Source organism: Dermacentor andersoni, chromosome 6 (assembly GCF_023375885.2).
Source record: "Dermacentor andersoni chromosome 6, qqDerAnde1_hic_scaffold, whole genome shotgun sequence".
NCBI classification, from domain to species: Eukaryota; Metazoa; Arthropoda; class Arachnida; order Ixodida; family Ixodidae; genus Dermacentor; species Dermacentor andersoni.
This window is the reverse complement of record NC_092819.1, coordinates 150,034,887-150,060,738: the sequence shown is the minus strand read 5'-3', so window position 1 is coordinate 150,060,738 and position 25,852 is coordinate 150,034,887. Positions and strand designations below refer to the sequence as shown.

The window sequence follows — 25,852 nt, the reverse complement described above, 5'->3', positions numbered from 1 at the left end:
TGACTATTGGCTCATTGGCGACCGGACCTCACTATTGGATGCACCTTGCAGCCCATATTGAACCACAGCGTGCAACGAATGGCGAAGGCTATCGTCAACGCGGGTATCTGCTGCTTTTCATTTCTGTGATTGGTCGACTGCTGCTTTCGTCTGATGATTCCGTCAGGCTTACGTGACGCGAAATGGAGCGGAAGATGGACAATGGATTCTTATAAAATGCAGCCCCAGGGGAAGCAACTTCCTGGAAATGCACGGGCCAAGTGAACTTTCTGCGCTAGCATACATGATTGAAGTATCCCGCGCAAGCTGCGACCGAAAATGCCAGTAGAGCCATCTTTCAGCAGGCGGAAAAAACAGCCTCAGAAGTGTGACCCACCGGTGTGTCACGACGCACAAAGATCAAAACTATGATAAGGGGCCTCGCAGTGAACGTGTTAATACCGAACCTCGAAGCAGCTAGGCCTAGCATTGCCGCGGTGGTGGCTACGGCTGCAGGCGGATCTGTGTGCGAGTGTGCCGGAACGAGGCGACGAGGTCATCAAAATGACGGCGGTGGTGGTTTTGATTAATGCCGTTTCGGACCTGCAGTCACGGCAAAAATTCCAGAAAATCGGATACGATTCCTCTCTGTTGCTCGAGCCAGCATTACCGCGACTTTCGTTCCCTTTCAATAAAATGAGATAATTTTCCCTGATAGAAGCACAATTTCCCTGAGTTTTCCCTGAGTTCTTCCAGACTACTAAAAATCCCTGAGAATTCCCGGTTTTCCCGGTTGGTAGACACCCTGTGCAGGGTGTCTACTAAGTTGACATTTCCAAATTCCCCGATTTTTCCAGGTTTTCCAGGTTTTCCCTGAGTGAATTTGCTATATTCCCAGAGTGACACAGAACTTTGTTTTATGTCAAGACAGGCTCCCTACATCATGTTGCCCAATGGTGTCACTCTCTCGTAAGCATGTTAAAAAAATAAAAAGCAACTTAATCCAGTTTGAATAGTAAGGGGTAGTGTTTACTTTATTCAAAAAGAAAACAGAAGGGAGAGGTTAGTAAAATGCACAGGGAATAAGATATCTTCGAAAGAAATAGTAAAACCCATTGCAAATCAAGTCGAACATTCTCAAATACGAATATGAAAGAAATGCATGCAGAACATTCGAATATGAGCTATTTCTATCAACTGATAGCAAGCTAATTGTTATGAGGCCAGAACTTTATCACAAGTGAGATTATCTCGCAACAGCTTTTAAGTTAACCTCAACTGTCCTGACATACTCTCAGCCTCCACACAACGCCTCAGTGTTGCGTTTCACAATTTTAAAGAGTTTTTCTGCTTCGATAGGGACGCCTGCATCTCGGCATCAGCGAACACTTTGCTTTTAGAGTGCAAGCTCCTCCAAAAAAGTGGCGGCATGCTTCTTTTCCTGTTCATTACTGAATGCATAAGTCCTTTGTCTTCTTGTTCTCCTCCGGCTGCGCGTCCACTACACGGACTATTTGAAGCATCCTCTTGGACAATTGTACAGTAAGCATCCGATTTTTCAGACTCCCGAGGGGCCGCGAAAACGTCCGAAAAAATGAATGCCTGTCTTTTACAGCCTTTAAGGGTTCAAATCGCCACAGGCACTTCCGAAAAATCTCTGAAGGCCAACCAGTACACTTATTAGGCATATCGGTACTTGTACTGTGATGGGAGATGGCGGGTTCACGCGTGTATAAGTAAGGAATACCTACCGTGTCCCGTGACAGTTGCCCCTTCCCACGCTTGTTATGCATCACAGTGTAACATTACTATAATGAGGCGAAGCTGACTTTCGGAAACTGGCGTTGTGCAACGCACAGTGCTTTCCGAACTTCGAAGCCAATCGCGATGACCACAAAGGCGGTATCGGTGCCATTACTGACAGTGGCAGATTCTTTCAATGAAAAACACGACACAGAACGGCAAGAAGCTTATTACCGAACCTCGAAGCAGCTAGGTCTAGCATTGCCGCGGTGGTGGCAACGGCTGCAGGCGGATCTTCGTACGAGAGGCGGCGAGGTTATCAAAATGACGGCGGTGGTGGTTTTGATTAATGCCATTTCGGACCTGTGGCCACGGCAAAAAGTCCAGAAAATCGGACGGCGAAGGGTTCTTGTGTCCGAAATTTCAGACGTTCTTATACATTGACCCTATGGGCTATGTAGTTGTGCCGCGAAGCCATCCGAATTATCTGGCGTCCGGAAAGTCAGTCGACTGTACTCTGGCAACTCCTCCAGTCGACGCGGCGTCAAAGACCATTAGTTAAGATTCCTCTCTGTTGCTCGAGCGAGCATTACCACGACTTTCATTCCCTTTCACTAAAGCTACATCTAATTTTCCCTGATAGAAGCACAAATTCCCTGAGCTTTCCCTGAATTTTTCCACACTACTCAAAATCCCTGAGAATTCCCGGTTTTCCCGGTTGGTAGACACCCTGATTACACCTTGTGAGTGCCTTCTTTGTCCCTGCAGTTCACGTCTTAGGCCTGGAATCCCAAGTGGAGCTAAAGCACACATGGTAGGGTTACTTTTGTAAACAGTATGATAAAAGGTTAAGAAGTGTTTCAAAACCAACACTTATGTCCCGCTTTTTAAAGTAGCACTTTTCTAAATAAGTATGCCAAACAGTGTCGAGGCTGGACGAATTTCTGTGGGTCATGCACATTATCAACAGGTAAATAGTGCTGGCCTCACACGTTAATATTGGGGTATCTATGCACAAACCTAGCTGAACAAGCTAAGTAATTTGGCACGTAACTCAACATCTGGCCACAAACACAAACCACCAGCCTTTTTCTTCTATTTGATGTTGTAAAGCTACTTGTGTCTGTGTGGCAACATAACATACAATTTTGTATGTTTTTATTGCATTTATGTGTATTTCTTGTGTTTGAGATGTGTTTAACTTTTGTTGTTTTAACTTCCGTGCATGTGTCACAATTGAAAAAACAAACGCTAATTGAGGAAGTGGAATACCAATACAAAGCCAGCTGTGACTGCAGCTGCAGCATGTAGCTTTGCACATGGCGATCCTGCTGCCAAACCTGTTTGACAGTGACCATATTCAGCATAGTACTGTGGAGGATTGCACCCGCTGCCGCTTCGTCCTTGTGCATGCCTGCTGCAGCCATATTGCTGTACGAAACGCTGGAGGCATCCCTCAGAGTCTCTCTACGTCTGCATTGTTTCATGCACATTAATGCAAGACACACAGTTCACTGGCATTTCAGCACACAGGAAGCATTGCCACAAATGCAGCACCACTTGCTTGAAAAATATGGTAACGTGAAAGAAACTCCATGCCATTGCAAATTGCCACAGGGTTCTTGTGATCCCTTAGGGCTGGTTGCAATGCAATCACAAATATGTACGTATGATCTTGCTACTTAATCCACGTGGATTGCAAGATTGACAAACTCGGCAAAACTGCCATTGTAGTTGGCCATCTTGCTTTAGATAAGTAGCACTTAAAGGGACCCTACAGCGATTTTGTTGGTTTTGTACAAACATACCAAGTCGTGACACATTTAGGCACTCCGCATAAAGCATATAATTTATTATAATGTTTTAAAAATGTGCATTGCTATAGACTGCAGCAGCACGAGCACAACAGCACCGCTACCCTGTAGCAATTAACGTATAGGGCGCATGAGACGCCAGTTGGGCGAGCTATCCGAGTGGCTGTTTAGGTTGCGTTATCGATAATTTTTGCAACTTTATGGTGAACAAATGTTTGTAATAGTTGTAATGTTGGTTAATTTGTTCCTATAAAAAAGAAGCAACAGTAAAAATACACGACAATTTATCACTACACTCAAGCACTTCCAGCACACGGCAAGCGTCGTCTGCTTGTGTTACAATGTGCTCCATGTTGACACAAGCTGTGCGGCTAGTGTTGGTCGCATGCTTTCTTTTTGCGAGCACCATGGATCGCCCTTGTTAGGTAGTGGGCATGAAATCTAGTGATCGGCGATATATTAAGCTGCAACACTGTGTCCTTCTGCAAGGCAACAGGCAAGCAGAGTGGCTGCAGCACACCGGGCTGTTGGTATCGAATCAGCGCCAAGGTCTATGCATTTGGGGCTATCACTTCAAGTCAGAGGATTACTACCACAATAGAGTTTTAGTGTGTCCAGTATTGCAGTAAAGAGAAGCAATGGCAGGGCCCACCTTGATGTCAAATCGCTTCCGTGCACTTCCGACACGGAAGGCGAGCCACATGTTGACGACGACAGAGCCCACTCCAACAAGCACCACGTAGCCATAGTCCCTCAGCATCACCAGGTGGTATGTGGCCATGACTGAAACAATGCAGCCTGCAAGTTTAACATGCAATTAGCCCTATCTCGGAGAAACAAATGTGAATTTGCGAAGTTTTTGGGAGAGTTATTGCTTTGATGTCATCCTTCAAACCAGACCCAAAATTATACGCATTCACAACAGGTTCAGAACAAGCATGTTTGTCTCGTGGTGTGTGTGTGGGGGGGGGGGGGGGGAGATGTGCATGCATAATTTTGTGCCCGGTCTACTACAGCAAAGTACTGCTGCACTCAAAGGCTTGAACCAGCTTAAACACAATGGACACATGAAGAGACACTGCAAAACTGCTGTGTTGGATTGCAGGATGTTAGTGGTAAAGAGATTAAATAACAGAATCCAACTATGGTACTTTGAACTCTGAATCAGTGCCGTCAGAAATGCACACCAATGCATAGAGAATACAGTGAGAACATGGTCAAGTGTGACACATGAACAACATGCCGAAGCCGAGAGTTCCCACTATACTTTGTGTCGCTAAATAAGTGCAGTACTATGAAGGCTGTGGCTCATGTCAGCCAATCAGGATTGAGAAACATGCTGTGCAGTCAGATTCACAGATCACAGAATCATAAGCCTCCCCCCCAGCCCTACCTCCACTCCCCGCCTGATGATTTGTGCGCGACGGAAGGTGGCACGCTTCCTCCCGCTTTTCTCCCTTGCTAAGCCACCATCTTCGGCTCACCCATCCCCCGCTTCCATCCTACGTTTTCACGCGCACGTACAGCATGCGGCGCACGGTGACAATGTTATTGCCCTTGGCCTTTATACGGAACATGACAGTGACGGCAGGAATGCACCAGGAGTGTCAGTATAATTACTATCGCAATAACATAATAAGAGTATCCGGCAAATGAAGGGTCCCGTGGCCCATTACTTTCCTCAAAAGAAGTAACAAAATTGAACTTTCACCATGAGACAATGTGCTGCGCCGTAACAATGTCTTTTCTTAAATTAAGTGGAATACCTCCTCCACCCTGCCTACGCCACCACTCCTTAGACACTTTCCTAAAGCACTGCCAAGTTAATCTTAAGACTGGACAGCTAGTCGGCGGTCAACATTTTGCTGCCTCTTTCACTCCTTTTGGGTGGCGGTAGTTACCGGCATCTCCTGGGGTGTGAAGGAGAGTTTTCTCATCGATTCGGTGCCCGCATGCGTAAAAAAGAGTAAGAAAGTAAGTTCTCTACCGGGGACTCAGCTAGCTAACCATGCTCTTGGTTAAAAAACTAGCTCTGGTCGACAGCAGCCCGCGAATGTGCCCCTGCAGACCACAAACACACGACGCAAAGTAAGGCACACGCGTACACTCGCCCCGAGCGGCTCCCATGCAAAAAGGGCGCCTTGCCAACTTGGGGGAGCAAACACACACACAACCTTTCTCTTTGAAACGCAACTTTACTCTCTCTACGACACAGGCTACTGTACATGGCCAGGGTCATAAGACGCGGGGCTCGAGGCGGAGGAAGATGCCTACGGTCAGCGAAGGGGGTTGAACCGGGGGTGGCGGCGAGGCTGCAGGCATGCAGCCTGCTGCTTGCGGGACTGTATCCTCAATGTCTTCGAGGCACCTGGGTTTTTGAGAAAAACGGAGCCTGGTGCTCATGGTGCCATCTTCGTTGCTTACACATGATTAACTCAATATGCGTTCAGTTGTCACCATCTATTGCAACAGTCACACACATCGTTGTTTCTTCGGTAGTTCAACCTTCTTTGTTTACACTCATCCAGGGACCAGGAAAAGGACTCAGTTCGCAGTAAGTTGGTCTGTATGCTCTTCGAATGAGTTGCGGCCGGAGAAAACGCCAGCTGTGTTTAACTTTTCCTTTTGCCTCATTACCGCCTCGAGTGATGGCATGCCGTGATGCTGGCAGATCCTCGGAACCTATACCCATGATATGGGTTAGAAAGGTGGAAAATAAGGTCATGTGAAACAGCGTCCATCATCAAACCCTGCAATAACTGTCAAACCCATAGGCAATATGAATGTCGCCCATTACCTCGTCTGTATTTTCCCTAATTGTACAGCACTTTTCGTGCAAATTGGCAACTGGAAACAAGAGACGCAAGGAGTTTAGAAATTATGTGATCTACTAAGGGAGAGAGCCGACTCGAGAGCCAAACAGGAAGGAAAAGCGAAAATTAACAAATTAACAATTGTTTGTGAAAATATTTATGGATCAAGATCTTTTTGTTTAACAAGGAAGTAGAAAAAATGCCGCCGAAAGTGGAGAATGATTCCGTATGTTTTGAATGACTCTTCTACAATTATCAGTCGAGTCGCCTGACATAGCCACTTCTCTGCTGTGCTTATGTGGGTGGTTTTCTAACCTTTCGCAATGGGCGCAGTACGTCTAGAACCGCAGCGTCCGGCGCTCTATGCAATTGTACGGGACCTGCACCCTCGCATCATTACACAACTTTCCAATTAACGATATCAGTCGGTTTTGGCACTTGGTAGAGCAGTAAACGAGGGATTCACCCGCCGTGGCTGCTCAATGGCTATGGTGTTGGGCTGCTGAGCACGAATCCCGGCCACGGCGGCCGCGTTTGAATGGGGACGAAATGCGAAGACACCCGTGTAATTAGATTTAGGTGCACGTTAAAGAACCCCAGGTGGTCGAAATTTTCAGAGTCCTCCACTACGGCGTGCCTCATAATCAGAAAGTGGTTTTGAAACATAAAACCCACAGTAAAATGCACAGCAAAACATGTACAGCAGTAAAATGCACAGCAAGTAAAATGTCTTTAAAAAAAATTGCAAATCGAGTCGGACATGCCCAAACACGAATAAAAAGGAGATGCATACAGAAGCAAATATTTGGAATACGAGCTATTTCTACCAACTGATAGCAAGCTCAGTGGTATGAGGCCCGAACTTTGTCACAATTAAGATTCTCTCTCAAGAGCTCGTAAGTCAACCTCAGCTGTCCTGACATACTCTCAGCCCGCGCACGATGCCTCAGTGTTGTTTCACTACTTTAAAGAGTTTATTTGGGTGTGGATGATGAACACCTGCGTCCCGGCATCAGCCAACACTTTCTTTTTTGAGCTCAAGCTCCTTCAAAACGGCGGCACCACGCTTCCTTTCCCGTTCATTCCTCAATGCATAGGTTCTTTCTGTTCTTTTCCTCCTTCCGCCACTCGTTCGCCCCATGAACAATTTGAAGCATCTCCTTAGTCAGTTGCACAGTCCACGTCCGATTTTTCCTACTCCCTAGGGACTGTGAAAACGTCCGAAAAATCGGCCAGTTGGAAAATATAAATGCATGTCATTCACTGCCCTTAAGGGCTGAAACCGCCACAGGCACATTCGAAAATGCTCTGAAAGCCTGTCGGTACACATATTAGGCATATCGGTGCTCATACTGTAACAGGAGATCCCGGATGTACGCGTGTATTATTAAGGAATACATACTGTGACCCGTGACAATTGCCCCTTCAGACGCTTGTAATGCTTCACCGCAATACGTTTGCGTATGCTTCACCCCGTAACATTGCTGTACGAAGGCGAAGCTGACGTTCAGGAACCAGTGTTATTCAACGCACCATGCTTTCCGAGCTTCCAAGCCAATTGCGAGGACCGAGGACCAAATGCGAGTCGGTTTCATTGCTGACAGCAGCGAATTCTTTCAATGAAAAACACGGCACCCAACGGCAAGAAGCTTAAAAGCTAACGTCGAAGCAGCTAGGTCTAGCGTTGCCGCAGTGGTGGGTGGCTACGGCTACCAGCGGAACTGCGTGCGAGAGCGCCGGTTCGAGGCGGCGAGGTAATCAAAACGGCAGCGGTGGTGGCTTTGATTAATGCCGTTTCGGACCTGCGGTCACGGCAAAAAGTCCGGAAAGTCGGACGGCGAAGGGGTCTTGCGTCCGAAATTTCAGACGTTCCGATACACTGACTATATGGGGGTACGTGGTGGTGCCGCGAAGCCGTCCAAATTATCGGGCATCCGGAAAGTCGGTCATTGACTGTACACTGGAAACTCCTCCAGCCGACGACAGGGCGCCAAAGACGATTTATTACGATTGCTGTCTATTACTCGAGCCAGCATTACCGCGACTTTCGACCCTTTCAACAAAATTACCGCTACTTTTCCCTGATAGAGGCACAAATTCCCCGAGTTTTTCCTGACTACTCAAAATCCCTGGGAATTCCCGGTTTTCCCGGTGGGTAGACACCCTGGCTTCAAGGATCGTTGGCGAACAAACCCCAACGGGCCGCGAAGGTACCGTCGAAGAGCAGCGGGAGAACGAGCTGCTCCTCCTCGGGCCAGCCCGAGAGGAAGCGACGTATCGTGCTAGAAGCTCGCGGATGCAGAAAAGTGCTGCACTCCAGCTGCCTCGTTAGCCCCGTGCACTGCGACGAATGCTACAGCTCGTGTCGGGCAACGGAATCATATTTATTTCAACAGCAGTGCGGACAGAAAGCCTGGTTGGGAAAAGCTCGACGACGGGTCTGCGCGTCCCTTATATACACAGACTCCATGCAGGGAAAAAAAAAAACAATAATGACAGGAACAACGGAAATAATTGGAATACTAACAACAGCGCAACATCGGAGAAGCAATAAAATAACAGCAATGAAAGAGCAAGACACCGATCAGTAAGATATATCCATTCGGTTATGGCTAAACTTGGGATATAACTAATTATGCAGTAAGAAGAGCCGGCTGCTTGTTCCAAGGCAGGAATGCTATCCCACTGCATGCTACCGATCATTCTGCCAAGCTTCCGTTCAGCTGGCGACATACGCACGGTCGGAGGCGGACGATGGGGCCCTTCTGGTTCTCTACTCTGGTTGGCTGACACGACCCATAGCTTTCGATACGCTGTACGGAATCGATGAGACGTAGCACGCTGGGGAAAAATCAAGACCTCGGTCAAGAAGTACACTGAAAGACGGCATTGGGGCAAGCCAATGTGTCGCGAGACCCTTCGTCTTGCGTACAGCATTGATACAGGCCAACTGTCGGCATTCCGCCGCCTCCGAAAGCGCGTCATTACGAATAACTCGAATTCCGAGCTCCGAGCTCTCACCGTCTGGCTCGTCACAGTCACTTTTCTCCCCAGTCCTTTCCTAATCTCGCCTAAGCAGGCAAGGAAGTGCACCGACTTATTGCGCAGAGGGCCCCCGATTGGTGTCGCTGTTGTGTCGCGACCAGGATGAATTAATTTTGAGCTTTTGTTCGTAAGCCTCGCCACTGACCCTCCAGCCCTCTGCTTAGGCAGCTGAGCCATCCTTGGGATAAGTGCTCATTATTTCTCTGACATCGGCGGAAGCCAGTCGACATGCCGCTCCAGGAAGGCCGCTTTACTTTGAGAGTCCCTTTTTTAATGTAGATTTCAACACCTCCGAGTGATCTATTTCAAGAAAAAATGAGCAAGGAATTGTTAGGCGAGATTAAAGAAACTTTTTTTTTATTTGATGTGTGCCCTGTTATACATGGTTTATTGCTAAATACATGAATGAACTAGTACACGCTCATATTATAAAAATGCAATAAACAGGTTTGACACCTGCATTTTGCAATGTTTCATTTCATTTTCCATTTTTATCATGTGCCGTGTCGAGGGTGCGATCCCAGCAAAAATATCGGTGCGGCGGCCTTCGAACCATGTCCGAACCACTGACGAATAGATGTGGTATGAATGGAAAACGAGGTGGATCATTAGAGAATACAGCCCCAGAGACGCGCGGCCACATCGAAAACGAGACATATGTATGACTATGCATGTATAGACATATGTATGTATGAATAAATAAATAAATAAGTGAGCGCCCGCAGACAAACTCTGATGCGCACATGTAGGAAAAACTAAACGAGTGAGCTGCTGTCTCGCGCGCGGCGCAGCAGAAGGCACGCACGCGGTCCGGTTTGCCAGAGCCCGTCTGCAAACACCACACGCATACGGGAGATTCGTGCGCGCGCGTAACGCTGTCAGCTATAGAAAAAGACAGTTTCACCACCGCCCCCGCTGTAACTGCGCGTGCGAGAACGACGAATATGAAGTGCGCGTCGTGAGCACGAGGCGAAGCGGTCTCTTCGATTCCACTGCACTTTCTGCTGCAGGAAGTGCAGCACTTTTGTGCTCGATATTCTGCAGTGCAGCGCACGCCGCCTGCACCGCGCTCTTCGATTTGAATTCGTGCAAAGCGAGTTCAGCTCGAGTCCACAGTTCTCCTGCGCTCACTACTTTAGATGTGCAGGCGTCGCGCAAGCTCTCCTTAGCTGACGACAAAGACACACCGCTAGTTGAATAATGTCGCGCGGACGTACTTCATATATCCCGCTTTGGTTGCAACAGTTTCATACAGCTGGCATAAAAATGTGCGTGCAGTGCAAGGTCGATGCCTGAATGATTGTGAGGGCAGTAAAGTCACGCGACGCGTTAAATAGCTGTCAATCGCATGCGTTTTCCTTGGAATGCGTTCGCTGACGAAATACCAGCATCCACGCCCACGTGGCGTCCTCATGACGCAGTTATATCCCGACAGCGAACATTGCAATCACGAAAAGAAAGTGCCCTTCTTTTTGGTAAGTACACATTTGTTAAAAGCGTTCACGAGAGGCCTACACTAAGTAGAAGGGAGATACTGTCAGATTGCAGAATCATGTCCGCACAGGTACCGAACTTAGTCAACAACAAGCATATGTTGCTGACTGTTGTCATTTCTTTTTTACCCGCGCCCGAATCCAATGCAAATGATTCGGCAAGTTTTTATAGAAATAGCGCTGATTCGAGTATTTGAAGCAAAGCCTTACACGCACCTAAATGGGCGCGAATCACGCAAAATCGAACGTGAGGAGCCATGATTCAATCTTTCGGAAATTAAGGACACATAATAGTGACCCCCCCCCCCCCATTCAAGGATCCATCCAGTAAAGCACGTTTTCGCAAACTCATTTCAGCAAGCTATACGCGTCCACGAAAATCCTTTCAGAGGAAGGGAGGAGGGAGCGCTATCACTCGCAAAGACTAACAGGGCGCAATGGGGCACAAATTTAAATTCCAATGTGATAACGCTAGAACCCGTTAGAATGCGTTAAGTCTACATCACAGGCGTGTAAACGATACGGTGAAAACGCAAGAAAACGACGATATTTGCAAGTCCGAGAGAGGTTAGAAGCAGAAACGACACGCTATCCGCAGACATTTACGGTAACGTATATACGTACCGTATACGAGCAAGCAATGCTTGTTGTGAACATATGGTTGCGGTGTTGATCGGAGATTTCCCAAAAGCAGATACGCACCCAACAGGCCAAACAGCATCGAGTATCGTTGCTACAGGAGGCCGCCTGCGCTGAGCGCTCTACTTCGTGCGGATTTTCATTCAAAGCACAAATAGGTACTAGATCGGGCAGACACACCCACAGGAAATGGACACGGCCAGCTGTCAACTAAGCTTTAGCTGAAAGGAGAACCAGGATATACACTTACGTAATTGGCAGCACATCACGAGAACAAATTTGGAAAGGGACACGATAGAATCGCTCAGTAATTCTGTGCAGCGCTGCGGAAGTTACGGACGGGCACCTCGACATATTTATCAGGAAGGAAAACACATCCAGGAGTTGTAGAGTCCACGCTCTGTTGCAAGCATATGCGTTTGCAGGCTTCGCAGCCTTGAAACTGCCGCGATGAACTGAGACAAAGTATAAAGAGCAATGTTAAAGGGGCACTAAATGAAAATGGTTAGCCGAGCTAGGCCAATGATTCACTCCTTAAGAGGCTTATCATTTCCCGCGTGCTAATATCGTATTGTAGCGCAGAAAATTGCCGCCGAAAGTCCCGCTGTTGCTCCTCAATTTGAACCGGCCGAGCCAAAAAGTACGCGTTGACATAAAATTCACGCTACCCCCCTCTAAGCCAGTGTCGCCCAAGATATACTAGAGTCCACGACAGGTGGCGCCATTCCGATTTCAAAGGCCTGTTCTCCCAGGGAATTACGACTTTGTTACAGACGCCTAATTTTTCAATCGAGCTCGAGTGAATATTTTCGCTTAGTGTACTTTTAAATTGACCTATATCCGTGCATAACGCTCCTGCAACAGCCACTCTTCCAGCGCCTGCATGCTTGGCACACCACAGAAGACGCAAGAACAAAAGACAGATGGCTACACTACACTCCCAGCTTGCCCTGAAGTCATGGATTTCGACAGCTACTATTTAGGCCTACTGAATAATTTGTGGGGTAAATGGCTACAGTGCGAACTAGAGAAGTTTCGAAACCTTCGCCTGCGCCACATACGCGCATATACCGGGGGGAGGGGGGCAAGGGGGCGCTTTCCCCCGCCTACGGTTGAAAGTGGGGGGCAAAGTATGTCATATGTCAACCCTCGTGTTTTTCATGTATTTTCGCGTAATACCTTCAGTCCCGAATTACGATCGACTGTCCATGAATGTGCGAAATTTACATAATTTTATCCGAGGGCGGCTGTAGACTCCACGTAGAAAGCAAGCCAAGGTGGGAGAATGACTCTGCATTTTATAGTGACCCATCATAATTACACAGTAATCAAATATTCATTTATTGCACAGTCAGTCATGCTAAGTTTCTTCACTAAATATATTGAATCACCCGCTCGAATTACGTGCATTACAACAAGGTGTTACGTTTCGCCTACAACGCGCGGTAATGCCGGCGCGGATGCAACGGACGCCGGGGCTTTGTTCAAAGCGGCGGACATTTTGGCCCGTCCGACGCCGCCGCAACGCCTACCCGCCAAGCGTGTCCAGGCGTGTTTCAGTGCCACGTGTCTTCGTGTGTGCGTGTGTGTGTGTGTGCCCTCGCTTGTCAAAGCGCGGCAGCCGGGTAGCGGAGTTCCCCGAATGAGGAGCCTGGACGTCTCTCGGCTCAACTGTTCGCGCCGTCGTGTGGGTGAGGGTTGGCGATGCGTCACTACACTCGGTTCAGCAGGTCTCTCGGCTCGACCGTGCGCGCCGTCGTGGGCTCATGCTCCGCCGTCCCGTGACCTTCATCCCGTGACCTTCATCCCGTGACCTTCCCTTTTGGACCGCGACGCCGAGAGTATAAGAGCAGCTGCCCCCGGACGCCAGGGGAGAGGCTCCGATTTGTACTGTTGAGTTACTTGCTCTCCCGTCTCTCCACTCCGGTCGACCTGACCGGCCGCTCTTTTGCTATGTTAGAATAAACAAGTTGTTCTGTTACCAGTCTTCTCATGCTTTGCCGGGACCTTCGGATGCTTCCAGTGCCCCAGGCCGCCAGGCCAACGCTACCCTTGGGGCTTGCGACCCATTGGCAATAACGGGCGTCAGCACCGAGACCCCAACAACTCGTGCCAGCGGTGCGATTACAACATCTGGTTGCCAGCGGTGAGATCGCGACAACGGAGGCCAGCAGCGAAGAGATGCGGTTGACTGTATGCTGAGCAGCTCAACGACCATCCGGGAGCAGTGCAACGAGCCCTGTGTGATGACTGGTTGCCTGCAGCGGAACGACTGCGCTGAAGTCTTGGCTGCGAGGTTTGGTGAGTGCGGGACTTTCTTCTTCTGAGTTTTGCCAGGCTTTTGTTAGTGTCAGAAACAGAGCTGGTAATTGTGGTTGTCGTTGCTGCCGGGTTAGTTTGCGGCAAGACAATAGTAGGCAGTAGAGAAAGCAGCATTCAGAGCAGCCATGGATTTGAAGTCGTTGCGCAAACCGAAATTGCTGGAGCTTGCAAGAGAGTTGGGTCTGGATGTCTCAGACAAACTCAGAAAACCAGAACTGCTAAGGGCTATTCTTGAGTTAGAAGCTGAGGATGACGAGCTGTCGGAATGCCTTGAGACCATTGAGGAGAGGGAGACGGCAAAAAGACAGGAGCGCGAACTTAAAGAGCAAAAAGAAAGACAGGAGCGTGAACTTAAAGAACAGAAAGAGAAAGATGAGCGCGAACGTAAAGAACAGATAGAACGAGAGCAACAAGAGAAAGAAAGAGAGCGCGACCGTCAACACGCTTTGGAAATGAAGCGTCTCGAGTTAGAGATGGAACGCGCTCGTAATGGAAGTCAGGCACACGGTGCAGGAGAACGAGTATTGTTCAAAATGACTGACCTGATGCGGCCGTTTAAGCTTGGAGAGGACATTGGTTTGTTCCTGGTTAACTTTGAGCGAACGTGCGAGAAGCAGGGGTTCTCTCGGGAAACGTGGCCACAGCGCTTGCTCACTTTGCTACCCGGCGAGGCGGCCGACGTAGTCGCTCGCTTGGAGAGAGAGGAGGCAGAGGATTTCGACAAAGTGAAATCGAGTCTGCTAAAAAAGTACCGGCTGTCAGCGGAGGCGTTCCGTCGGAAGTTTCGGGAAAATGAGAAAGGCAAAAGTGAGTCATATACAGAGTTTGCCTACAGGCTTATGTCAAACATGCAGGAGTGGCTCAAAGAAGAGAAAGCGTTTGGTGACCACGAGAAAGTTCTGCAGTGTTTCGGGCTAGAACAGTTTTATAGTCGGTTACCTGAGAACGTGCGGTACTGGGTCTTGGATAGGCCAGACGTTAGTACGGTGGCTAGAGCCGCTGAGTTAGCCGAGGAGTTTGTGACGCGTCGGGCTCGCGGAGCTAAGGACGGTCAAAAGGGTGAATTTGGCTCCAAGTTTGAGAGGCCGAAGTTCACACCCATGAGAGCAAAGGGGGATACACGTAGTGCGGATGCGAGTGAAAGCAGTCCGACCGAACGTAAGGAGACGGCGGCAACCGAAGCCGAACGCAGAAAGCGGTTCGAGACGAGGCAAGCGCGCGTTTGTTATACGTGCCAGAAGCCGGGTCACTTTTCGGCGCAGTGTCCAGAAACAAAAACACAAGTCGTGTTTTTGTCTATATGCAGCACTGACGAGAACATGAAGCTTCTCGAGCCTTACATGCGAGACCTCCTCGTGAACGGGAAAGAGTGCCGAGTGCTTCGCGATTCCGCAGCTACAATGGATGTAGTTCACCCCTCTTACGTAGAACCCGATATGTTCACAGGCGAGTGCGCATGGATCAAGCAAGCAGTGGAAGCTCATAGCGTGTGTCTGCCGGTAGCAAAAGTGCTTATTGAAGGACCTTTCGGAGCACTTGAGACGGAGGCCGCAGTGTCATCTATGCTGCCCCCCCAGTACCCGTACTTATTTTCGAACAGGTCCGATCACCTCCTGCGCGAGAAGGGGCTTTTGTTTGGTGAGGCTAGCGTTCAGGCCTTAACCAGATCGAAGGTTCGGGAGCTCGCTGCAAAGGCGGTAGTTGCGGGGCCGACGTTGTTGAATGATGAGAAAGGGTCAGAGGCGCAGCAAGCTGGTATTCAGAGCACGCCCGAACGGGATAAAATTGAGCCTGTAGCGTTAAAGGCACCAGATACTGGAGAGGAAATTCCCGACACGGGAAAATTAGAAGAGCTGTCTCCAGATTTGCTCATCGCGCCTACGTCAGACGGACTTAACAGGTTGCTAAAAGTCAGCCGGTCGGCTTTGATAGCCGAGCAAAAGAAGGATGGCAGCCTAGAAAACATACGCTGCATTGTCAAGGAAGGTATCGCCAAGAAAAATGCTCGCTTTGTGGAACGAGGTGGGGTCCTGTACCGGAAGTATCTAGACCGCAGGGGAGTGGAGTTCGATCAGCTGATCGTGCCTCAATGCTATCGTCAGGATCTGTTGCGCTTGTCGCATGGGGGTTCGTGGTCCGGACACCTAGGAGTTAAGAAAACTAAGGACCGTCTCTTGCAGGAGTACTATTGGCCAGGGTGTTTTCGGGACGCAGACCACTTTGTGAAGACATGCGACACCTGTCAGCGGGTGGGCAAGCCAGGGGACAAATCGAGGGCGCCGTTGAAGTTGGTACCTATCATTACGGAGCCTTTTAGACGGCTCGTTATTGATACAGTGGGACCTCTGCCGGTAACAGCCACGGGGTACCGACACATTTTGACTGTGATCTGCCCAGCGACAAAGTTCCCTGAAGCAGTGCCGCTTAAAGAACTCAGCTCAGTTGAGATAGTCAATGCACTACTGTCCATATTTGCGTGAATTGGTTTTCCTGCAGAAATCCAGTCATATCAGGGCACAGTGTTTACTAGCGCTTTGACGACAGCCTTTCTCGAAAGGTGCGGGGTAAGGCTGTTACACAGCTCAGTGCACCACCCCCAGTCGAATTCCGTGGAGAAGCTCCACTCCGTCATGAAGCGCGTGTTGAGAGCATTGTGTTTTGAACATCAAACCGACTGGGAGCTGTGTCTGCCTGGAGTGATGTTTGCATTAAGGACCGCGCCGCATGCGGCTACGGGGTTTTCGCCAGCTGAACTGGTGTACGGTCGCTCGCTGCGATCTCCGCTTCGCATGCTTCGAGAATCATGGGAAGGCAGGGGCGACGACCCAGTCGTGGTAGAGTACGTGCTTAAGCTCCTCGAACGCTTAAGAAGGGCACAGGAGTTGTCAGGTGAAGCAATGGCAGAGGCCCAGCAGAGGGCCAAGGTTTATTATGATCGGACAGCCAGGGCCCGTCGTTTTGAGGTGGGCGATGAGGTCATGATATTGCGCACATCGCTAAAGAACAAACTCGACGTGCAGTGGGAGGGCCCAGCACGGATTGTTCAAAAACTGTCGGACGTTAACTACGTGGTGAGTCTGCCAGGAAAGCGGAAAGCACAGCAAGTTTACCACTGTAATCTGCTCAAACCCTATAAGCAACGGGAAGCAGTGGTGTGCATGATGGTAAACGTGCCCGAAGAGCTTCCGGTCGAGCTTCCGGGACTAGGCTCAGTGACAAACAGGAAAGACACCGATCAAGTCATTAGTGACTTAATAAGTAAAGCATCGCTGTCGCCTGAGCAGAAAACAGAACTACACCAGCTCTTACAAGAGTTTCAAGGTCTGTTCTCTGAGAGGCCTGGTAGGACTTCTGTCCTTACTCATGACATAGAACTTACCTCCCCAGAGCCAGTACGATCCAAGGCGCACCGGGTGTCACCCCGCCAGAGCGATATTATGGAGGCTGAGGTAAAGAAAATGCTACAGCTCGGTGTTATTGAAGCGGGTGAGAGTGATTATACCTCCCCTTTGATTTTAGTTGAGGTACCGGGCAAGGAACCTCGTCCTTGCGTCGACTACCGCAGGCTTAATTCCATCACTAAGGATCAAATTTATCCGATCCCTAACATCGAGGAGCGCCTTGAGAGAGTGAGTAGCGCTCAGTTTATTTCCACCCTAGATCTTGTCAGGGGTTATTGGCAGGTTCCACTTACAGAAGAGGCTAGTAGGTATGCGGCGTTCATTTCACCAATGGGGACATTCCGTCCTAAAGTTTTGAGTTTTGGTTTGAAGAACGCACCATACTGTTTTTCAAGCCTCATGGATAAAGTGTTGCGAGGACAGCAAGAATTCGCTTTACCGTATCTAGACGACGTAGCGATATTCTCCGCATCCTGGCCTGAGCATATGGCGCACTTGCGGGCAGTGCTAACCCGCCTGCGCGATGCGGGCTTGACAGTCAAGGCTCCCAAGTGCCAGTTAGCACAGGCCGAGGTTGTCTACCTCGGACACGTGATTGGTCGGGGTCGTCGCCGCCCCTCTGAAATAAAGGTGGCCGCTGTGTGAGACTTCCCGCAACCGCGCACGAAGACCGATATTCGGTCGTTCTTAGGTGTCGCCGGCTACTATCAGAGGTACATCCCCAGGTACTCTGATATCGCGGCTCCCTTGACGGATGCTCTAAGAAAGACAGAGCCGCAAACAGTCGTCTGGGATGAGACGAAGGAAAGAGCTTTTAGCGCCCTAAAGAGCGCCCTAACAAGCCAGCCTGTGCTACGATCGCCCGACTACACAAAAGGGTTCGTTGTTCAGTGTGATGCTAGTGAGCGAGGCATGGGCGTTGTACTGTGCCAACGGGAAAATGGAGAAGTAGAACACCCCGTCCTGTATGCTAGTCGTAAGCTGACGAGTCGTGAGCAGGCGTATAGCGCCACCGAGAAAGAGTGTGCGTGTATCGTGTGGGCCGTTCAGAAATTGTCATGTTACCTAGCTGGCTCGAGGTTTATCATTGAAACGGATCACTGCCCTCTCCAATGGCTGCAGACCATCTCTCCCAAAAATGGCCGCCTCCTGCGCTGGAGCCTCGCTTTGCAACAATATTCCTTTGAGGTGCGTTACAAAAAGGGGAGTCTCAACGGTAACGCCGATGGCTTAAGTCGAAGCCCCTAACGTGGGAATCAGCCTCAAAATTGCTTGTTACTGATGTTTTTCTTCCTGAGGCAGGATTTTTTTTAACCTATTGCTTTTGTGTAGTGTTTCAAAGTGATGATGTGCTTTTTAGTGCAATTTTTCCGATTTGTGGACGCGTTCTGAGTGCTGCTAAACTACTGTAAGGAACTAGGCAGCAGTATAAAAGGGGAAAGAGCCTGGCAGGGCTTAGTGAGGGTTGTGCCGTGCTTGCTGACTGAGCGGTTGACTTTCAGGCGTGGTTCTAACGCTTGCCGGAAACGAGAACAAAAATGTCAACTCTCCCGAAGTCACTTTGCAGTGTCCTGTGTGCACCTGAACGTGAGAACGAGGGCTTCTCTGTGCGCTGCGCTCAAGAAACGCCAAAGGACGCCCGACTTCGGTTATGAGCATCATCGAGCGACATCCCTCCGGACAGCGGATGCAGTCCCCTGACCATCGGGATCTCCTTCCCCCGGCGGGGCGGTCTGTTACGTTTCGCCTACAACGCGCGGTAATGCCGGCGCGGATGCAACGGACGCCGGGGCTTTGTTCAAAGCGGCGGACATTTTGGCCCGTCCGACGCCGCCGCAACGCCTACCCGCCAAGCGTGTCCAGGCGTGTTTCAGTGCCACGTGTCTTCGTGTGTGCGTGTGTGTGTGTGTGTGTGCCCTCGCTTGTCAAAGCGCGGCAGCCGGGGAGCGGAGTTCCCCGAATGAGGAGCCTGGACGTCTCTCGGCTCAACTGTTCGCGCCGTCGTGTGGGTGAGGGTTGGCGATGCGTCACTACACTCGGTTCAGCAGGTCTCTCGGCTCGACCGTGCGCGCCGTCGTGGGCTCATGCTCCGCCGTCCCGTGACCTTCATCCCGTGACCTTCATCCCGTGACCTTCCCTTTTGGACCGCGACGCCGAGAGTATAAGAGCAGCTGCCCCCGGACGCCAGGGGAGAGGCTCCGATTTGTACTGTTGAGTTACTTGCTCTCCCGTCTCTCCACTCCGGTCGACCTGACCGGCCGCTCTTTTGCTATGTTAGAATAAACAAGTTGTTCTGTTACCAGTCTTCTCATGCTTTGCCGGGACCTTCGGATGCTTCCAGTGCCCCAGGCCGCCAGGCCAACGCTACCCTTGGGGCTTGCGACCCATTGGCAATAACGGGCGTCAGCACCGAGACCCCAACAACTCGTGCCAGCGGTGCGATTACAACAAAGGGAAGAAATCTTTGGCAGTTACTACCGGAACGCCCCACTTGAAACGCCCCGTCAAAGACGGTATATAGTGCCTTCGTGAAAGCGGTCGTGTGAAGCGATACATTTCACTCAGAAGTGAAATGGGCGTACTTTAAGAAAGCAGAATGTTCAATTTACTCAAAGCTTAATGTTCATTGTCTATTCCTTGCAATCACTGTACAGTAATCGCAAAAGTAAGTCGCGTTCACAAATGTGTACGCCATGACTGACGGGTAGATTACGAGATTCGCAGTTAGTTTCTCCGGCGTTCTCGGTGAGCTAAACAAGGCATGTTTGTATCTAGGGAAAATTAGGGGCATGGTATGTATAAGGTGTAGGCAATGCGCCAAATGGATGGGTTAAATGCGCTTCTTCCAGCAGAATAGGTGCGCAAGTGGTCCATAGCCTTATTAGTCTGTTTTACGAGCGGTGCAAGACTTAGGCGGTTGCGCTGGCATAATTGCAACAAAAACTGAGGTAAAATTTTGGGAACCTAAGGAGAACAGTATACGCCAAGTTTATGCGCGATGGTAAATATGTGTTGATCAAATAGAGAATTAAAAAAATTGTAGGCAAGTGTTCGAGATTATCACGCCTGCTATTAGCTAGGTTTCCCAGTATGTCCCAGGAGAACTCTGCGTTTGATATCTTATACTTTGAAGGAATAGGCAACACTTTAAGTCGAATGTGTTGGGTAGTTTTAACCTTTCTGGGTTATTTAGAAGCGTTACGAATAATTATTGAACCCTCTTTCTTTTTCTTACTTTTTCATGCCTGATATCTTGGTTTCACCTGGTGCCCTCACCGAACTAAAGGAGGCAGCTTCGTTACGTTTGGTGACTGCAAGGACAAGTTAACGGGTGATGTGGAGGTGAAGTTCAAAATAGATGGACAATTAGGGGTTTGGCAATAAATTACTTATGCAAGCACTCCAGAGCGTTATGAGCGTGTCTAACGAGCGCGGAAGAATTGAGCCCGCTGCCATGGCTACAAAAGCCACAGAGGCCACATTTAGCCAAAATTGGTGGTACACTATGGAAACTCTCTGTGCTAAGTTAAATGCCGTTGGATCAAACACAGCCTTTGTAAAAATTTTCTTATTGAAATGTTAGAGCGTGCGGTATGGCCGCTATCAGCTATGCTTCCCAGTGTCTCGACATAGCTGTAGATTACAAGTATACTCCCCTCCCCCCCCCCCCCACACACACACATACTCTAGACATAGTTGGTACGCCACTGCTGCGCCGAAATTACCCGAACACGAGAAATGCTCGCGACGCCACAGTGCACGTGCCAGCCGCCCGATCGTGTCCTCGCCGTGGCGGGTAAGGGGAGAGAGGGCAGGTGCACTGCATGCGATATACTACGCACACGCACTGTCCAACACGCGGTACTGGCACTGTACGCGCGCTGCACACAGTAGCAACGAGTCCACGCGTAGGTGCGCATGCGCAGAACGGCCGCACAGAATACACGCCCAAAAGCAGGCCACTATACGTACAGCACCGCTACGCGACACGCCGATTGTAGTGCGAGTTGGCCTTCGAGGGGAGAGGCAACAATTATAAGTAGCTGTTCGAGGGTTTGAGCGCAATTTTCGTGCCTACGAAGTTCACGAAAAATCATGCATGCCCTCCCCCACAGGAACCGTACACCCGGAACTTGAATTTTAAGGAGTATTATTATTTGTGCGTGTGCGCATGCGTGCGTGCGGGACTTTCTTCACGAGCAAGCTCCACGCACGAGACCAGGTTTTGTCTTGCATTCGGAAGATCCCACACCACAAGCGAACGTATTGGGAACCGCCCCGCACGATGGCCGTGCCGGTTTTGTCAAACATACGCAACCGCGCCTATTTCCTACACTGAAACACTGAACTGAGCGGTTCTGTAAGCGTTCATTTTGAAAACGTCGGGCGCCAGTTCTAGCCAGGACAGGAATAAGTTACCGTCTCTGGTGCACTGTCTTTTTTAATCGCGAACGGTTTATATTTAATCACTGTATCTTGGGCATAATCCGTCGCACGTCTGCGTGTGACGCGCTGGACGTCTAAACAAAGGAGAAACTGCAAATAGTGTACAGACGAACGCAGTTCAGAAAGAAAAGAAAGCATAGGCAAATGAAATTGGTCAATTCATTCACTGTCCCCTTCGCTTACACGTTGGTAAAAGCTTATGCCAGTGTGGCTTGTCCACTAACCTTGGTAATTACGCTTGTGAGCTAATGCAATCTGCGCATGTCACTCGGAATATTAATGGCGGTCTCTCTGCCCACGCCGCAAGTGACGTGAACGCCACCGCATTTTCACAATTAGGCTTTGCAACCAAGCGCTTGCGCAGCGTCACACCAATGTCGTTAAAATTCTGGGCTTTTACTTGACGAAACCATCTGAATGTAAGTAAACGAGCACGCAGTGAATAGCTTTGGAGAGATTGTGTTTCCTTGTCTGACCCCTTTCCTTAGAGGTATCTTCCTACTTTTCTTGTGCAGAATTAAGGTAGCTGTGGAATCTCCGCAGATATTTTCCAATATATTTACGTAGGCGGTCTGTACTCCATGATTACGTAATGCCTCTATGACTGCTGGTATCTCTACTGAGCCAGATTCCTTTTCGTAATTATGAAAGCCACATAGAGAGGCTGATTGTACTCTGCGGATTTCTCGATCACCTGATTAATGACATGAATGTGATCCATTGTAGAGCTATAGTATCTCTTCCTGAAGCCAGCCCCTTGGTTGACTAAAGCCCAGTGTTGCCATTATTCTATTGCAAATTATCTTGGTGAATATTTTATATAATACTCCCAGTAAGCTAATGGGCCTATTGCTTTTCAATGCTTTAACGTCTCCCTTTTTGTGGATTAGTATAAGGTTTGCATTCTTCCAGTTTTCTGGGACCCTTGCATGCAGTCGATAGACACTTCGTATAGAGAGCCGCCAGCTTTCCAAGCATTATGCCTCCTCCATCTTTGATTAAATCGACTGTTACTCCATCTTCTCATGCCGCTCTTCCCCGTTTCATGTCTTACAATGCCCTTCTGACATCATCGGCAGTTATAGGAGGAGTTTCTCCTGTTCATTCCTGCTTCGAATGGAGGTATCCTGACTACTCTGGGTACTGTACAGATCAGTACAGAATCCCTCCGCTGTTTTCACTGTATCTTCGACATTGCTGATGATATTACCCTGCATATCTTTCAGTGCGTGTATCTTGGTTTTTCCTATGCCAAGTTTCCTTCTCACTGGTTTCAGGCTGCGTCCATTTTTTACGGCTTCTTCAGTCTTCTCACGTTATAATTTCCGATATCCCTTATTTTCGCCTTGTTTACCAGTTTTGACAGTTCCGCGAATTCTACCTTATCTCTTGAGTTGGACACTTTCATTCTTTGTCGTTTCTTTATTAGGTCCCTTGTTACTTAGGAGAGCTTGCCTACTGGTTGCCTTGGTGTCTTGCCTCCCACTTCAATTGCCGCCTCTGAAGTGGGAGGCAAGGCACCAAGGCAACCAGTAGGCAAGCTCCCCCAAGTAACGAAGCAAGCTCTCCCTGCCTCTATATTCTGTCTCTATATATACCTGTGATGATCCCGCCCTCACCTCTTGCTTGCTTTCTTTCTTCTTTTTTTTTCATTATGAGAAAACGGAGTTCCACATTTTGCGCATCTAAATTTAGGGTATTTAAACCACGGGCCTTACATCAACAAAAAAAAATATGGATACAAAAGAACACAAGAAGGTACAAAAGAACGCAAGCACGGCCGTGGCTGTTTGGGTACGACGCTTAATTGGGTGCGCTATATCTGAAACTCCCGCTAAATCCATAATACCTAGCTCGCCATCATTGTGAGATGAGAATAGGCGAAAGCGTACTTGACCATCTACTGCTCGCAGAGGCAGCAGGGAGGAGCAAGCCGCAAGGACGAATTCGGATCGAAGGCGGCGGCCTAGGCGCCGCCATGTTACGCTGGCTACGCAATCCGCAACGCTAGCACCTACATCCAAAGGTTGGCGTGCGTACGTCGACCGAAAATCCCCAAGTTATTCATCGTGTTCTGAGCACGCGCAGTTTGGACCGGCTATTAGAGTGTACGAAAGAACTTTGCGTTCGTTCACACCAGAGACCTCAGATATCACGGAAATATGGAAATGCCGAAACTCCGTTATCACGTCACAATGCGACATCACAGTAAAGGTAGCAGAAGTGCTTCCAAGAGCCACTGCCAAGTTCAGGGTAAACGCGCAGGAGGGCAACACATCCTGCTTCCGGACCAGTGTGCGCAGCGCCACAGAGGAGCCAGTGCACAAGACGCAGACGAGATCAGAAGAACCAACCGGTATACCTACGCGTATAGGCTGCGCACCAACAAAAGTGCGGTCATGCCCGATCTCTTACTTCCGCACACTTGGCGCGTGCACATGCGAGACCTCGCTCAACCTACCGGCGACCGCAGTTTCGGGGCAGGACGTCACCGCCGCGTGTAAAGAGACGTCATCAGCGTCTGTCGGCGCGAGGGCGTCTCACCGCAAGTCGCTCCTTCACGCGTACGTCACAGCGGACTCCATCAGCGAGGAACGAAAAATAATAACGAATGGAGGCGACAGCCTCTGCCGCTCGAAGCCAGCCGGCTTGGGAGCGCGACGACCCCCCTGTCAACTTCCTCCATCCTCCCGACCTTGCGGCGCGGCATCCTCCTTTACGACGGAGAGCTTCTCGCAGCGCCAAAGCCACTTCAGCTAATGTGTATTAGCTCCGACGGCGTCGCGCCACGGCGGAGCAAAGGCCACACGAAGAATGCGCGCTGTCGTGGCGAGCAACGCCGCCCGTAAGAGTTTCATACAAAGCACCCTAGAGATAAACATGGCGCCAGTGTCTACGTCGTGCGCTGAACCGTGGAGGAAGCCAAATCTGTCGGCCCAACACGTGATCGCATGTCAAAGTGCGCAGTTGGTTTTTAGTGTTGCCAGTGCTCTGTAAGCAGAGTCACGGCAGGGCAGCCGAACAAGCGTGCACCGAATGAAGACTAATGGCATAGCTATCGGGAACCGAACGTCTCGGCAAATCTCGATCCTTGCTCCGTGATCTCGACGCAAGAGGATAAGCGTTGGGTCGCCACTGAGGCAAAGGGACTGGCTTCACAGAGCGTTCGCTTGCCAAGGTTGGCTTTGCATGACGTAATCCGAGCTCCTTACTTTTTTCCTTCCTCCCTGCGCTGAACAGTAGGGAGGTTCGATGACAATGGGAATGGTCGGTAACATACCCGTTTGTCTAAACTTAATCCTTCTGCCTTCGAAAGAGCTCGTGGGCTCTTATTTCGACGTTACCGAAGTCTATTTCTCGACGCCAATTCTTTCTATCGCGACAGTAATTCATTTTATGATTTACAGACAAACCAACCTTGCAATATGAAAAATACTGTGCGCAGTCGAAGCCAAGAAATACGAAAAGTTGAACAGTAAACCATTATTCTACATCACTCAAGATGACTGACTTAAAATTTCGACGTTATCTTTATTTTGTAAGTACGCTGTCACCCGGCACTTGCTGCTATGACCTGCGCTGTACACAAACAAAAATATCTGACGTTTATTCACGAAAAATCTGCCGGGTTCTGAAAGTGAGGCTCTGCAATTTCGGCCAGTGACCTATCACATTCTACTTCTGCTGTAAAGCGTTTGTAGCGACATGATCGTTAATGCGCAATTTCTTTATGGTTTTCCTCCGACGAGAACACTCACGCAACACAAAAGTTTTAAGAACCGTAACAAATTGTGGTTGGACAAAGCCTCAAAAGGTGTCGCTACCAACCTGGTTAGATTACTGCCGACATGGCTCCCGTAATTCGGTAAACCTCTAACGGTAACGGTCGAGCTAAACCTCTCCTATTGTCATGCCCACGTACTCTATTGAGGGGAAGAAAGTAAAATAACCCTCGATAATGAAGTCAAGCTTGGTACTAACAGTTACTCCCGCAAGAGAGTTTCAACACTCCCAGAGATTGAACGAACGCGCTACGGTACTGTTCAACAGCCGATGCGGAACGCCGTTACGGACCCGCAGTAACCAGTGCCCGAACAGAAAAACTGACCTTCGTCCGGGTGGCGCATTTTTCATTCAGAACTAGAAAAAATTCACCG

General features: G+C 49.4%; 1 protein-coding gene across 2 annotated transcripts in view; it reads right to left on the bottom strand.

The window, feature by feature from the left end:
- LOC126523503 (glutathione S-transferase 3, mitochondrial-like) overlaps positions 1–25,852 on the bottom strand; it is an 82,093-nt gene that overhangs the window by 31,871 nt on the left and 24,370 nt on the right. Inside the window, exon 2 of one of the 2 annotated variants that reach the window (XM_055066887.2) lies at positions 4,189–4,319. In XM_055066887.2, coding sequence (XP_054922862.1) covers positions 4,189–4,317 — 129 coding nt within the window. In that variant the 5' untranslated portion in view covers positions 4,318–4,319. Of the gene's footprint in view, positions 1–4,188; positions 4,335–25,852 lie in introns of both variants that reach the window. The other variant, XM_050172112.3, reaches the window with a different exon arrangement.